We start from the raw sequence: 17,389 nt of genomic DNA on the forward strand, positions 1-17,389 counted from the left end.
TATTTTGATATAAGTATCAGAGGATACAGTTCTATCTACATATTTATACACCAGATCCTTTGTAAGGGAAGATAGATAAATAATTTGTTTGGCCTCGGTGGTCTAGCTGTTTAGTAAACGGCCTTACAATAATAGTGGGTTCGATTCTCGAATGATATAAATATTTGTATTTGGTTTCATGGGTATGAATGTTTGTATAGATCAGTGTTTTCTGAAGTTAAAAAAAAATGTTAAGCACAAATAGTACAAGCTCTGCTGTGTTTGGACTGAATAGTGCCGTGGACTTGTCCTGGGTAAATAATTTGCTCATTTCAATATAAAATCTTCCTATAAAGAAAATGGTAAGTTATTGAAACTTCTTGTATATAAGGAGCTTCGAATCAAGGGTCTTACAATCGTATGACTAGCGTTTATTCATAAGGCTACCAAGCCAAATCTAGTAAGAATGTCACTTCTAGATTATAAAAAAAAATTGTTTTCCCCGCTATAACATGTGTATAGTCTACTATACTGCGCGAATTGTGGTTATTACTTTGTTATGTGGTGTTGTTACATAAAATTTATAAAAAAAATATTTTGGTGTTGCCAGCAAGATGGTGCCATTGAAAACATGAATATTGCTACTGTAATGGCTGAATCGAAAGTATTATTTTACATCTTCATGTGCCATGAACGTCACAGAAAAATGCGATGTCTGTTTTAATTTTTGGGGTTTCATGTTTTACGGAAAGGCAAAAATTCTCAGCTTATACAGCCATTGTCTTTGGTCCGGTTATCATATATACATCCGACGTTAGACATAACTTCAAATAAGCAATATGTATAGTCGTTTATAACACGACTATGATTTTGAGTGCAGTTTGAGGAAAATTTGCACTTACAAATTGTATCGGATGTAAAAATCGAGCCTTAATCATATTAATATACTTTATTGCAAATATAAGTGAATATATTTGTAGAAAACTGTTTTAATTGTTTATAAATCTGTTAGTTTATAATTGTCTTTAAATATAATAAATTATTTATTTCTTTACATTGATTGTTATTAGTACATACCCGCGACCGACCCCGACCACGCCCTCACTTCCCATCGGTATTTCAATCAATTTACTCAAAACCTTCACAAATTTTAAACCTAAATCTACCCTAGAACTCACACTGCTGATGCATGAAAATCCGTTCAGTAATTTTGATGTTATGTTGAACAGCATTTCTATTTAAGGGAAACAAGGCCTGGTATAGTTTTAAATGATTCATAAAAAGGCGTACTATAAATGGTCAAAAACATGGAAGATAACATTCCTAGTTTAAATGAAATGCCAACAAACTACTTATTAATATATTTACATAATAAATAACCAGACAATTCTTTCATTTGACGAGTTGTTTCAGAGCGGATAATACGTCGCCAGCTGATAGGTTGGTAAGTGTGGCGCTGCGCTCGACGCCTCTCTCTGAAATAATAATAATCTAAAATATTATATATATTACAGTATATATCTATAGTTATTGTTGGCAAAAGACTACTGAAGTGACATTATCTTTTACTATTTATCTTAATGAAAATAATTATACTAAATATTAGCTACTAAGTAAACACATGGCAAGTTTTTTATTTATTTAATGAACATTCCGCCTTAGCCTAGCCATAACTAGTATAATTATTGTTGTTCAGCAGAACCTGTTATGTTGTGTAGGATTGTTGTACAGCCTTATTCTTCTCTATTAATATTTAAAGAGAGAGTGCACATTTTATTATGAGAAAAGTAAACTTTGGAACAACTACCAATTGAGAATGTCTTTCACTGTTTGTTAGATATATTATACTAATAATAACAATCACAAAGTTATAAGCACCCAAGTAAAGTATTTGTGTGTGTATAATGGGCAAGTCATAATATACTATATCAGGTACTTCACAAAGTCCCCCTAGGATACCATCAAGAGAAATTTCTGGTGAATTTTTCATAATAGGCTAACTGACCTAACCTCATGATCATATTCTAGTAGTGTCCTGTTAGCATTAAGTGGTGCACCATTCCATTATCATACATTAAAAAATATATACAATTGGTAATTTTGAAGAGTACTAACATCTACAGAGATACAATTTCTATAAACAATAAACAGGGCCGGCAGAAATGGGCATGCAACGCATGTGGAGCCTGCAGGTGCCTCATCAAAGGGGGTGCCATCAGGAGATTCGGATATATACTATAATTTTATTAAAATATAGCCTTTATAGAATACTTAATAAATTACAATAAATAATCTAACTTAACTATGAATATGGAGACATAAACCGTGCTGGGATAAAAATTGCATGCATGCGCTGAGGACCCTAGCACCGACCCTGCCAATAAACTACAGTAAATAAAATGGTACTTTATTTAATCAGTGATCTCAACACTCCCATTACTTCATTGCTGCTCATGTCTGTAAGAGGCATGCATACCTCACAACCTTTGTCTGTAATAGTTAAATAGTTTATAACTCAGCATATTATTGAAACTTGTTAAATTTATATCTGGCCATTATTAATTGAAGATATTAAAACTAGAATTCTATTTAAAGAGAGTGATTCTTGTCTTCTATTGATCGTTGGATTTTACTGTGGACATATTGTGTGCTTACTAATTATATACATATTTTATTTTTGTATTACAATATATTTATTTACACTGCGGATTAAACCCGTACACTATCAATTGGAAAAAATAATAAAATTGTAGTCTACTAATCAAGCTTGTAAGTTATAAGGTTGTGGTGTAGTTTTCTACCCAAATTCGACACAAAAAAAAACCTAAATTAATTCGGTATATTACCGTATGCAATAGTAGAATAGCCCCATAACAAAATATGGGTATGCCAAGTTCTATACTAACTACTATAGTGACATTTAATAATGCTTTTGATTACCGTATCTGGGATAATAGTCATGAAGATTATTATTGTCAAGTGAATACCCGTTACTTATAAAGAAATTAATTCGTAGATAACTAACTGTTTTATTATTATTATATTAATAAAAGTCATTTAGAACATACCATAACGGGCCCAGATACGAGGCTGGACGCCACTGCATTCGCGGATCAATATCGGGAAGTTGGGATTCTCCTTCTTGATATTAACATAGTTTTGCTGGATGAACTCTCTGTAAATTACATACAGTTACTAATTTTTATTTCCAAAGCATTGAGGTTATAAAAATGTTTATGTAATCAATAACATACCTAACACCCGCCGATTGTTTGCTTGTCTGGCACAAATGTATTCTAAGTTCTTTTAATGCTCCACCCAAACGAACAGACATTTTTATTTATTTATCTAAAGCTTGAAATAAAATTTATAGTTCTCGTAGTAGTAAGATAAATAATTTATATTTGTGTCAAAAATCAAAATGTCAATATTTCATGAAACTGTCAACGTCTATATGGACTGTCAAAATAAAAAAAAGAACTATTAGTAACTGACCATGACTGACAATTCATTCGCGGTATTTTTAAAAATATCAAGTTAAGAAATAGAAATGTGGAAATATCTGAATTACGTCACACTTTCATAATTTTTTAACCTGTCTTCCTTTATTTGTATCAAAATTCGTTCGTATTTAAAACTCAGATAAAAAAATATACGAAAGTGACGTTACGAAATTTAGGATCCCTTTCACTCACACTGTTACACTATCTCATAGATTTAGCTAAATAGGTGAATATTATTTATTAGTTTTAAATATTTAGCTTGGTAGTCGTGAAAAGTTTACAATAAAACAGTTTAAGTAAAAGAGTTTGGCCGCAGGTTCAGTTCGAATCCACATTTTTTATCGTTAAGGTAGTCTTGTAATAAATAATAACAAAACAGCTATTTTATTCAACAATTTATTGTATTTTAATACATCAATTTCATCTTTTGTACATTAAAACTAAGTACCATTGAGTACCAAACAGTAATTATTAATTTCAACGTTATTCTAAAAGCAACAGCACTTTCAAGAAATTTCCATCAAACAGAGAAATTAATGAAAATTAGTTAACATATTTTATTCATAGGGTTATGGGCAATATACACACAGATCAAAATGTACGCTAAAGTAAAAATCGGATTTTTATCATTTAAAGTACCCATAGACGTAGCCATGTGTAGGCAGAAGAAAACCACTTCCTATAACCAATTGTAGAAAGTGTCGTATTTTTTTTTTAATATCAAGCAAAGTCGTATTTACATGTACCAAACACATTAAATCGGGCTGCGATGTTTGGGGCAAGAAAAACGCTTGCCTCCTACGACTAAAATTCTAGCTACACTGCATGGTTACATATACATGGTTATGAGTAGTAATAGTGCGTACGATCTGATCACCTGTTATGCTCCGCGCGTTAGAATACGCAGCCAATGAAAAGCATACAAATCACTAATAAATAAAATGTAAAATATTCTTATAATAGCACAGTCTATATGATATACACGAGACCACTCTATAACATATCTGCACATTTGGATAGTATTTTTTGTTTTAATTTCTCAATGTTAGCGATGCGCAACTTTCATTCAATCATTTCACCTAAAACTTCAAATCCATTGCGACTGCTACATAATGCATAACATTATTGTCTAATATCATAAAATCATTCATACCCATTAATTGATATATTATATTTATTCCATTATAAAAATATATAATAAAATATTTTAGCAGTCGAATTTCCACATTAATAAATACTAATCAATCAAATAACGAACTAATACGAACGAGCGCATCACTATTGACATAAGTGCTTCAATATGTAATGTAAATAATTTTTCAATAAACCTTATGTTGTAAGTTCTTTTACAGCAGAAAAGAAAAATGTTGGCTGCCATTCGCACCATTGAATAACGCGCGGAGTATAATTACCTAATCATGCACGCCATATTTAAATATGATCAGTGACTGACGCAATTTTGGCGCCAAAATTGACTTGTACAATTTTCTTAAGGACAGTGAATTAAGATTTACGTTGTTTGTATGCGTTATTGTGTTATATAAATATGATGCAAAAAGGTCAAATGGAACTATTAATGATCACAGGTAGCGCTTAGTAATTTAAAAATCATCCGTTGATGTTTAATTGTAACTTAGAGACTAGTTATAATGAAAGATGAAACTTTTAACAATCCGTCAAATTTCACATATCATAACAGTGGGAATTATAAATGAAAAATATTTTAAAAAGAATTCGTGTGCCTTTTTCTGCAAAGCTACAGTCTGAGACGTTGACATTACTTTTTATATGAAAAATCCAGATATCTATTATTTTTACTAAGAAAATTCACGGTATTTAAGTACATAATCATTCCTATTTCTTAATATGTCTGTTTAGTGCATCAAAATAATTAAATAATGACGAAGTTGGCTGTGATATAAAATACTACTTATGCTTCTGCTGTTCATAATAGTAGGTATATTATGATGGTAATAACACACGACGCAGAATTTCAGCCCGAAGCGAAAGCAGGGATGTAATAGAGCTGAGTGTGTTAAATACGCATGTATATCGTGTATCGTTTTTCTGCACACTTGATTTAAAAATAAAAGAGCAAATAGTGCGGTTATGGAATAGAACTGCACTATTTGCATATATAACGCACACGTTGTTTTATGAGCTGCTTTATATATCGAAAACTGGTGAAATTAGATCCACTCTACTAGCAAATGTGTTGAAAATACCTTTAATAACATACACAAAAATATAATTAATAACATACACATATTTATACTATATTTCTACTAACATATACAATGTGTTTTGTCGTTTGACGGGGAACCCATTTTCCCAAAATCTATAAAGTAAGAATGCCAGACTATTAGAAATGGAGATATTATGGAGCACTGGAGAAACAAATACATATATTATTGTATAACTTTAAATTAAAATGTTTATGCCGAATTTAGCGCCATCTAGGGGATAAATGTAAGACATAGTGGTCTCTCTGAACCGCCCTTACTTTGTATTGTGGTTTTCCCGCCCAAATTAAATTTATAACCATCAATACTTAATTTCATGCCGACATTAAATTACTTTTGCATTCCGATCAACACTTATTATAAATGGATATAATTTTATAAAATAAACTACTGACATATCAACACACAGCTAATAGTGATATATATATTTGTACATTATTTTTAAATATAGATAAAATTTCTTCATTGCGAACTAATTTTTAGAAATATTTGTTGAAACAGTAAATATAATACTTCACTAATAGTAGTGATGAGAAAATAATTATGTTTCGTAACTATATATTTAGGTTCCCAATTTCTTTGTATATTACAAAACTGTTTTCTTAAGTTCCCACGGGTATGGGAAAAGTCAGGTTTCATGCAAGAGAAGGCACAATACTTGTCTTTAATAAAATACATAGGTACAGTTGTGAAGTCGCAGATACACTGTAGCTTATTAATTAGTAATTATTCACAACGCTACTTGATTATGCTCTTGAAAATTTATGGAGTAATATATAGTAATTTCTGAATAGCTATTGATGCTCTTAGATATAGATCTATAGAGCTCTCAAGAGTATTCAAAACTGCAGCTCTGTCAAAATAAGGCGCACATACCAATTGCACATCTTCCTTTTTAATTGCACACAAAATAATTATTGAACTGCCGACATATTACATTTAGTATTTAAAATTAAAAAAAATATACAGTTTAAAATGACAAATGATTTGAATGTATTAAAATAATGACAAAAACAAAATTCTACTAAAAACCTCCAAGCAGACCCAATAAAGGAAAATGTAAACAAACTAAGCATTAATACTAAATAAGTAATATCATTAGTGTATATACATATTTACATCTTAATTTTATATATTTTCCGTTGTTCTATTCTATAACGTAAGAACCTTGTTGAAAAATTCGAAAAAACGTTAAAAATATCTTTTAACAGGAAAAAATACTTTTCCTTCAATTAAATTTATACCCTAGTGAAGGTAATAATAGTAATAGGATTGAATCAACAAGAATCTACACTAAAATTTAAACTAACGGACGAATAGTTCAAGAGCACTATACAGTAAAGTGAAATTATCACCATATGTATTCACTCACATAATGTTGTAACTGACTCGAGCTCGTGAATACAACTCTGTGTTGTGTACTGTTATATTTTCTGTACTCACTCTTACAATATTGTAAACTGTTGGTGTCCATATCTAAATGTTCTGTTCTAATTGTTACAATGATGTTAATATCTGGTGCATAACATCATGTCTACTTTCTTACTCACTTGATGGTGCATATCTCCACATATATTATATATTGATGCATTTAGTCAGCTACTCAACTCGAATATGATTAATATTGCGAACCACTCAACTGTACACAGCTCTAGACTGTAAAGTACAATACGCGAGAGCAACAATAGAATGTAAGTCCACAAGGTGAGGACTAAGTTGCGTTCACGGCATTCTGTATCCACGTGTATGTGGACCCTCGCATCATAGTGCTGGTAGCTGTAGGGCGTCAGCTAGCCGGACGCCGCCTCTAGGGCTTTGACCCCATCCGCAGTGAGACCTTGCTTCTGACACCATTCAACAAAGTCGTCTATCAGGACTGGCCATGCACCTTCTGCATCATAGTTGCTCATACCGTCGTCGATTTGTGTTGCAAAATCTAATAGCAAATTCCATGTGTCTTTTGGTATAGATCTTTTGTGGTTATCCTGTAATTAAAGGAATTGATAAATTGAATAAATGGTATATACATGCCTTGTCTAGGCAGTTTAAAGATTCAAATGACTTGACTTTCCTTTTAAGAACTATGATGGGAATTGGTGTGTCATGGGATTTAACAAGAAGCTAAAGTTAGGTCACAGACACAGTAGCATTGGATTTCTAGGCAATATTGACAAATATGCACTAATTATACAACTAAATCCTACATCAGTATTAGGTGATGTATATTATGTACTCAATTAAAATACGGAAAGACACCTATTTTAGTTTAGTTCATTCTATATTTACCTGCCTATAGGATTTATTTTTATGTAATTGGTATGACCCAAAAACTGATTAACAATAGTATCTTTACAGGACACTCTTTCACACAATCCAGAAGGGCGTGTGATTTAGCGGTGGCACTATGTTTAGTGGAAAGATTCATTATTTAGTAACAACATTCCTGCAATCAGTTATTAATACATCTTGCCAATTGGCAAACAATCAAATGCACTACTTTCCTTTCGAGAATGAATTTAAAATTATAATATATATTAAATTATATATTCTCTCACACCATGATATCTGATATAAGATTTTTTTTAGTCCTAAAGTGGAGTATCTCAATATAAACACAGTAGTGGAAGAGATAAAACACTGCTGCTTCAAATACAAGACAGGGCTAGTAAATCATCCTAATGTGCTGGCCAACTAACTGTTAGTCCCTGACAACATACATAGCCTTAAAATGCATAGGTTACTGGAACCCAATGACTGATCAGGACCACCTAAAGAGACAAAGTTCTGGTGTCACACTCTACCCGTGACAATCTTTGCCACATCCGTTCATAGTTTTCGACTGATAGCAAGATGAACATACAAAAAAATTAAATTATCCCAAATCCTTAATAAAAAAAAAGCAATTGTTCAATAATTGGCAGCTCTAGTCTATTTAAATTCATTATACATATTACAGCATTATTGCTGATTGTCAAAGTAGAATTAACACAATAAATATATAGCTGATGTTGCAGTTTATATATAGCTGATGACAGACAGCACTAGTGATGTTACACAGCTTGACGGGTTTTGGTGGACTAGCGGTTGAACACACCTCCTTAATTCCGATGGTTGAAGGTTCAATTCCTAGCATGGTACAAACATTGTATGTATACAAGAATTCATGAGCATGAATCTTTGTATCAGTCTAGTGGTTTTCCATGTATATTATGAATGCATTTTTTAAAGAACAATGTATATATGTATTCATATCAGTTATCTAGTTAACTATAACACAAGCTTTGCTTATGTTGGGACTAAATGATGCTGTATGAATTGTCCCAATATTATTATTACAAGTTGTAAAAAAAATAACTGCGCAAGTGGCCGAAAGTATCCTATATGAGTAAATCACTCTGACTTTGATACTACTACGCAAAAATATTGAAGAAACTTAAAATAACAGCAATTATAAATATACTATATCTATACAAACCGTTAGGAATTTACACCAAGCGTCCAGAAATTTAAACCTTCCCCTGAGTACTATATTCCAATAAGCTATAGCCATATCAAGATCCAGACCTTTCTGACCAGGATTCTTTGCATAATTAAATGTGAAATGATAAAAATCTTTGAATTTGTTTGCATCCTTAATCTCTGTTTCAAGCGTTGGCAATTTTGCTTTTAATTTGTCTACACTGTCTGCTCCTAGCTCAAAGAGGCCCGTAGTGAACTCGTCCTTCGTAAATTCACACTGTACAGCCGCTTTACATTTCCATGCTATGATTAAAACTAATATAGACTCAGGGCATAGATTGAGGTCTTCCAAAAACTTCATTACTCCATCTACTGTTATTTTATCATTCTCCTGTTGGTCTCTGTACTTCCCAAATAACTGTTCTAATTTTTTTCTATCAACTGAAGTCTTTACTGGGTCCTTGTAATACGCTTCAGGATTCTGAAAGTAATTGTCACTCGCCAGATCAAGTTTCCAGTCGTTCTGTGACAGACAATATATCGCCGTGGTCTCACTCGTCTGCGTGAATGCGACGAACTTTTTAACTTTGTCTCTCTGTGACGATTTTAGTTTATTCTGAAAGAAAATGTAATAATGTCATAACCTACTAACACTAAACACTTTCGTTCTATGAAATGATATATTTTCATAAATAAATACTATTCCTTTTATGATGTTATGAGAGTCGTAGAATATATTTTGGTATGATTACTCACCATTTTCGATAGATTATTATTATTTTCTATGACTTTCACTGTTATTTCGACATCTGAACCAAAGTGAAATAACAATCATAGTATCGTAGAACTTTTATTTAGGGGAGTGTTTCTGTAGTACAATCTAGAACTCCCTAGTTCTATTTAATTTCAATCAAATTATAAAACATAAATATTTTAACCAGTTTAGTTACTATTCATTATGAGTTAAAAATTATATTTATTATGAGTACTATGTATTAATAGTAATAAAATAATATTGTATGACATGTAAATAGTTTTTATTTTAAATAATTCCTAACAAAATGGGTGCATGATACACATAAGCAACATTAATATTTAGTCTGTGTATCGTTTATGATTAAATTTTAGATCAGTATTTTACACCACAATATTCTAATTGTAATTTATTTAACATATCATTATATTATGATTTTACATAATAAGAAAATGCTTAATGTAATTTGGATTTATATTTTTTTTTGAAGGCAATACATTTCTGAACTGAAGCAAGTAATAAATCTAATGTTCCTATCGATGATTTTAGGGGATTTTCCTTTAATTTAGGGGAAATAAAAAATTATATTCCATTTCATATTGTTTTAATTTAAGTTTCTTAATTTCTGAGCATATTCTTTCTAATAAATAATTTAAACTACTATTTGTAAAATAATTTATGTTACATTTATCATTGTGTCAATAAAGCAGGAATAAAACTCTTAATTATTGTAGTGAAAAATATGGCTATGATTTTATGGTTTTGATGAATTTTAAGTATTTAAACGACAAGAACAAGATAATCAGATCGAATTAATTTATGAAGTTGGCAATTCGATTAAACAGCTGATTGCTGTCAATGTCGACCATATTCCGAGTTCCTGACATTTTTGACATTGTTTTTTTAACAACAAAACATAACCTCTAATTTATTCTTAATTACAGTTTTACGTCTATTTTCAGATCTGCTATATAGTTCATAATAATGCAATGTATACATATTTAAAAGTATTATATTGTAATATAATTTTGATATAATGCGACTAAATATTTTAAATCGTTTATTGGTTGTACCAACCCGTAAGGCTTGTAACATTAGAGGGCTCGCAGAGAGACCTAGAGTCAGGTTTGCGCCAAGTCCTACAGGCTACCTGCATCTTGGTGGCTTGAGAACAGCGCTATACAATTACCTATTTGCAAAATCTCAGAATGGCGTATTTATATTACGAATAGAAGATACAGATCAAACGAGAAAAGTGGAAGGATCTGTCGATGCGTTAATAAATGATTTAGAATGGGCTGGGATTGAATACCACGAAGGGCCTGGTAAGAATACTGAATGCGGACCTTACATACAAAGTGAGAGATTACCTATTTATCAGTGAGTAAATTGAAATGTTTTAAAATTGTTTATAAATTCTCTTTTTAAATGACGATCTAAAATATTTGTTCCTGTTGTCATTATGTCTCAAAAAAAGAAATAAATATTAATAGTCTCTGTGAATCTGATTAACTATTCTATTTTTGAAATCCTAATTTGAATCTCAATATATTTCAGAGAACACATAGCAGAGCTGTTGAAGAATGGTTCAGCATATAAATGTTTTTGTACAGAACGCCGTCTGAATGTACTCCGCAGGGATGCAGTAAAGAGCCAGAGAATACCAAAATATGATAACAAATGTCGCAGTCTTAGTGAACAAGAGATTAAAGACAAAATAAATGCTGGCATTCCTTATTGTATTAGATTTAAGGTGCTAAACTAATACACATTGTCCTAAGTTTTATGTCATATAATTTCAATTTTAAAATTTTATATCAATAATCTCATAAAATTTAAAGAGTAACTTACAGTATTATGTTCCGATTGGAGAACTCACGCCCATGAGTATGTACTCTCTTTGAATTTATGTCTGATTGATGGTGTTATGGCCATGTCCAATCTAGTCATAATTCAGGTTCACTTTCAGTGATTTGAGCTTGTTTTAACAAGTGAACTCTTTCTAGACTTTGATAGCAACAGGCAATTTGTGCAATAGGATGTGATATGATGTAATTTACTGTCTCAATGTCTCAATATAAGTTTAGAGCAACAACTTTTAAAATTCATATTATTATTACGAATTATAGTCATAATCAATCAAATTTAGCCAATGTCAGTTATTGATAGTCTTTTATATGTGAAAAATATTAAAATCAGTTCAGTATTTTCTAGTTAATCCATTACAAGCTTAAGAGGAAAAAAGAGAAATAATAGTATTCATGGACAATTCACACAGCGCCATCTAGTTCTATACTGAGCAGAGCTTGTGTTATGGGTACTAGACAATATATAGATAATGATATAAATATCTATGATTTTTTTTGTGTAAATACATACGTACTGTGTACACATATGTGTAAACATCCAAACTGATACAAACATATTTACTCATAATACAAACATTTGTACCATGCGTAGAGTCGATGCCGCGACCATCTGAAGCAAGGCGGTGTATTAAACCGCTAGATTACCTATGCGTCATAAATGCTTGAAATTGAAAACAAAATAAATGTATCTACAGCTCACATCAGAATGCCAGACCTTTGAAGATATGATATTTGGCGGAATCGCTTATGACGTTTCAATGAATGAAGGTGACCCGGTCCTCATGAAGAGCGATGGGTTCCCTACATATCACTTCGCGAACGTAGTCGATGATCATCTGATGGCCATCACCCACGTGTTAAGAGGTGTCGAATGGCAAATATCTACAACCAAACATTTGTTGATTTATAAGTAAGTATATATTATCTGTGTTATTACACATTTATGACATGATTTTGCATTTTTAAATATAGTGTAATACATTAACAGTGTTACAGCCACATTAGTAGTTTAGTAATACTAGCTGTGACCTGGGGTGTTGCTTTAGTAATTTATGTTAAAAAGTAGGTATGATGTTTGTCTAAAATATGATCTATCTGTATATCAAAGTTGATTCGGATTTGTCAATCACATTTGCGTTTAAAGCAAAACAACAATATAGCTGTGCTCACAAACTCATCATCAAATGTCAGATGGTACTCCAACTCCAAACCCATATAAGGACTTATGGAGCGTCTGAAGGTCAACTCCCGCCTTACTATCCGTCAGGCGACTAGCCTGCGGCCGCCGCTAGAGGTTCGAACCTCGGTTCGGGCCGTAGTAACTTTGATCGCCGTTTGAATTGAATGGGTGATTGATCGGAGAGAAATATTTATAATATTAGTACAGGTATGGATAAGGTCAGCCAGGGGCATGTCAACTTTAAGTCGTGGTGAGTGCTACACTTTATATACCCACGTTTCGCTATATAATATTACTCTCATTTTATTTCTTTTTAATAAGCTTTTTTTCGCAGGGCGTTTGGCTGGACTCCACCACGATTTGGACATTTGCCTTTAATAGTGAACGCAGACGGGACGAAACTTAGTAAGAGACAAAGCGATGTCAAAGTGGAAGATTACAAGACAAAGGGTAGGCTATTAATTTTTTTTTATTGAAATGTTATGTTGGTTAGGGAATTAATGATGCAGACATAGATTAATGACACATCAATACAATAGACTGCTCTGTGTTTTAGCGGTTTACACATATTCGCCTGCCTTCCGTTGGTTGTTAGTTTTAGAACAATAAATACGTTTGTATTTATGAGTATCTTTGTTTATATTAGTCTGCGTGCTTTACTTTATTTTTATATTCTGATTATTTAGAAGATAAGTAAGTTGTGCAATGTCCAGTGGACTGCAGTGGGCTGATGAAGATGATGATTATGATATAAGTTCTGCTTGCTCCCTAGATCTTACACTATTCTAAAAAGTCTTTCTTTTGTCTTTCCAAGCATTGAAAGAAGCGACGAAAATGTATGTCTGGCTTAGGCTCAAAAGATATTTAATCTTTTGTAATATTACATAAGGTCTACGCAACCTCTCTCTGCCTTTCCCATATCTGTTTGAGTAACTTGTAACAATTCTGAACTTTTTTTATTACTACAGGAATTTATTCACTAGCACTGGTTAACTATATTACTTTATCCGGTGGGGGTTTCGATCACGTACCTGGTGCTGGGGTCAGGATAAAGAGCATGGAGGATTTAGCGCAGGAGGTATGAATCAAATTCACTACTTTACCACGTAACTGTATAATATGTAAATGTAGAAAGTCGTAATTATAAAATCACCAACTCTTATAATAGACGGTGAAGATAGTTCAAAATTTTATAAATAAATAAATCTTTATATGTTTAGTTTGTAAAGTGTGTACAAGGTACACAAATCCTAAGAACAGCAATATTGCCTGCAAGGGAACCAGGAAGCTTAGCTTATGGGAGGAGTTTGGCTGACTACTTTAATCTTGATTGTACACCCCACAACAGAAAGCAGAAAACAGAGTTCAATTAATATTTGACAACCTCGTTGGTCTAGCGGCTTAGCACATCGTCTAATGGTGGCCGCAGGTTCGATTCCTCGCACAGTACAAACTTTTCTATTAATGAGTATTGTTCTGAATGTATTGTATTCATATGATGTATATGGACCTTGACTACGTATTAAAAATATATATATATTTTTAATACATTGTCCAGGTTATTATTATTTTCATTTTTGTAGTGTTATACATATAACACATACAAATGTATAATAAATAGTTTTTCTTCTATAGTTTCAGATCGACAGAATTTCATCACGTCCGAGTCGACTCAACCCCGACCTTTTAGAAGAGTGCAATAGATTAGAAATAAAACGGCAACTACAAGACGAACAACTCTCAAAACAATTGTCGTCGAAACTAGAAAAGTTGATCGTAGAAAAATATCCGGAACAGAATAAGAATGTAACAGAAGAGCACATCAAGTCCGTATTGAATTGGGCTACAGCGAGAGTGACAAGGATAGAAGATTTAACCTCCTCCGAATTCGGTTTCCTATGGATTCTTCCATCAAACGCCCCGACTAACTTCGACAGGGATTTGCTAATTAAATTAATAGAAAGTTTGGGGGAAATGGAGAGGTTTGATCAGGAATACCTGAAGGATCGATTAAGGGAATTCTCATCGAGTAATAACGTGAAGTTTCCAGTTCTGATGAAGACGCTGCGATCGGTGCTGAGCGGCCTCAAGGAGGGCCCGGGTGTTGCCGAAATGATGTCTCTATTGGGGAAGGCACAGTCGTTGGATAGAATAAAGGCAGTTATTAGATAATTTTGTGTTTCATTTATTCCTATATATGAAAAAACCAAACGTAATACTGGTAGAGTACTATTCCATGGGCAATAAATATAGTTAATAAAAATATATATATGTAGGTGTATATTGCGAGCTAATAAATGAGTTAACGAAAAATGGCTATGTGGTCGAAGTCAGAACGAAAGGAATACTACCAAAATCTCTTAGAAATAGTAACGCTCTAAAGTTAGAACATCATGAAGTAACTTTTTTTTTATAAGATATGTATAGGAAATGAAACAAAACAATATGAGTAACAGTATAATTTATTGAATTCCCAAATATAAATACCGAGAGAAAATATTTGTTCAATCAGGTTCAAAACAGAGTTTCTCGCTGATACAAAATATTAATATATAAGTTATACTAAACTAACAACATTCTATGAAATATTCATCCATGATGTAGAGTGTAAAATAACAATTATACTTTAAACAATATTTAAATAATTAAAACACTAAAAATTTAAATAATGTAATTGTCAAAATATTTATTTTATTTATATCAAATAGAGACATAATGATATAGAAAAGAAAGTAGATATATATTATAACAACTATATGAAAAGCTAGCTGACTCAAGCAGCTTCGTCAGATGTTTTATATATTTGCTACATTTTATATTGCTGCTCCGCTCTTATTAGTCGTAGCGTGATATTGTATATAGATAATATCCAATATCACGCTACGCTTCAATACTAAAATAATTTTTAAATACGAACCAGCAGTTCCTGAGAATTGTTCTAGCGTATTCAACCAACCAAAGTCTGCAGCTTCATGTATGAGTATAGATTTAGACTCTTCTAGGAAAGCAGGTCAGATTGAGTTATTTAGTAAAGATGTAAAATTGGATTGGTTTAATACATTCAGGTATGAATAGAGTTGATAACTGGTGAAAACTTTTTGAAATTTCATATTAACTACAACATATTTTTTCTCTACATCATAGATCTCGTACAAGAAGTTACATCTCAGTGGTTGCACATCTGGAATGTTTTGCAAATGCAGGAGTATCTATTATATTATTTGTCACTGATGTTTATTGTTTTAAATGGATAATAAAATAAACTTGCATGTCCATTTATATTGACTGACTCCTTATTTTTATAGCTGTCATTTTAGTTTATGGTTGACTCTATGTTTATACTTTTTTTTCGGTTAACGTATTTAGTCTCTATAACATAAGGAAAGTCACAACTCTTATCCTTGATTATTCAAAGATACATAAAGGTACTAACTGTATCAACTTTTTACATTGCATATTTGTCATAGTTATCATATATTTTTGAGGGATTCGTCCTTATGCATCCACTTCTCTGCATATTAAAACTGCACAGCAGGGCATATTAAGATAAAGACCTGTAAGTAATTGGTTGTTTCTATAGATAGTAAGCTCTATTTGTCCTTATCAATAGGCCGTTTTTTATTTTAAATAAGAGATAGAGCGGTATAGCGGGCATCACATAATAAGCTGATATCCGTAGTGCTGTTCATATATCATATATTTGTCCCTATATATTACATATATACATAGGAATCTTGTTAATCCATTAGGGCAAAGGGTTTCGCCCCGAGGCACCAGCACCTACCCTAGAGGGGTACAGATGACCAGTGTCAGTCATATCTAAGCGACACGACGGTTACCAATCACCTTCTGATAGGCTTTCAGTTTGTTTACCATTTCAATTACATAAAAAATGTGGTTTATTACAAGGTGGGCAAGACAATAAAATAGAGTTACTAAGTGTTTTTTATGACAAAGAATTTTTTATCACCCATTTTATGACACTAGATTCCCTTTTTCTTATGATGTGCAACCTTCATACAGCCATTTATCGTTCAAATATCAATACAGGTACATAACACGTATGTAGTCCGATACAAAATAATTATATCGTACTTAAATCAACTAAACCAAATAATTGAGCAAAAATTTTAAAATAAATTTATAAATTAATAATTAAATGTTATTTTTATTGATCCGCCCTATTTTTATAGGGAAATTAAAACGTATATTATTATAACTATAACCTAATAACTTAGAAAGGTAGGTTAAATATTATAGTTAGAAATTAATAATAAATGTAAAATTTGTGCCCATTTGTTGACTTTCAAAGAGTGCCATAAATTAGAATAAAAGGTAGGTAATGTATTATAAACATAAACAACATTTTTCATAAAAATGTTAAACGTCTAATTATTTTACAT

The 17,389-nt window shown here is 31.8% G+C and overlaps 3 protein-coding genes across 3 annotated transcripts; 1 reads left to right on the forward strand and 2 right to left on the reverse strand.

Annotated features, from left to right (window-relative positions):
- Positions 1-1,325: 1,325 nt before the first annotated feature.
- Positions 1,326-3,409, reverse strand: LOC131844461 (NADH dehydrogenase [ubiquinone] 1 alpha subcomplex subunit 2). The gene is made up of 3 exons (XM_059193361.1): positions 3,234-3,409; positions 3,048-3,154; positions 1,326-1,454 (listed from the first exon to the last, which is right to left on the reverse strand). Exons 1-3 carry the CDS (start codon positions 3,311-3,313, stop codon positions 1,372-1,374), a joined length of 270 nt encoding a protein of 89 aa, XP_059049344.1. The 5' UTR covers positions 3,314-3,409; the 3' UTR covers positions 1,326-1,371.
- Positions 3,410-5,913: 2,504 nt separating this feature from the next.
- LOC131844330 (DCN1-like protein 1) lies at positions 5,914-10,011 on the reverse strand. Its single transcript, XM_059193187.1, has 3 exons — positions 9,941-10,011; positions 9,201-9,800; positions 5,914-7,710 (listed from the first exon to the last, which is right to left on the reverse strand). The coding sequence occupies exons 1-3, from the start codon at positions 9,941-9,943 to the stop codon at positions 7,516-7,518; spliced, it is 798 nt and encodes a 265-aa protein (XP_059049170.1). The 5' UTR covers positions 9,944-10,011; the 3' UTR covers positions 5,914-7,515.
- An 840-nt stretch (positions 10,012-10,851) lies between these two features.
- LOC131844328 (probable glutamate--tRNA ligase, mitochondrial) lies at positions 10,852-15,158 on the forward strand. Its single transcript, XM_059193186.1, has 6 exons — positions 10,852-11,318; positions 11,496-11,691; positions 12,502-12,716; positions 13,321-13,436; positions 13,955-14,064; positions 14,622-15,158. The coding sequence occupies exons 1-6, from the start codon at positions 10,975-10,977 to the stop codon at positions 15,156-15,158; spliced, it is 1,518 nt and encodes a 505-aa protein (XP_059049169.1). The 5' UTR covers positions 10,852-10,974.
- The last annotated feature ends 2,231 nt before the right edge of the window (positions 15,159-17,389 follow it).

The sequence above is a fragment of the Achroia grisella genome, unplaced genomic scaffold, assembly GCF_030625045.1.
Source record: "Achroia grisella isolate CSIRO2021 unplaced genomic scaffold, CSIRO_AGI_Agris_v1 utg402, whole genome shotgun sequence".
NCBI lineage: Eukaryota > Metazoa > Arthropoda > Insecta > Lepidoptera > Pyralidae > Achroia > Achroia grisella.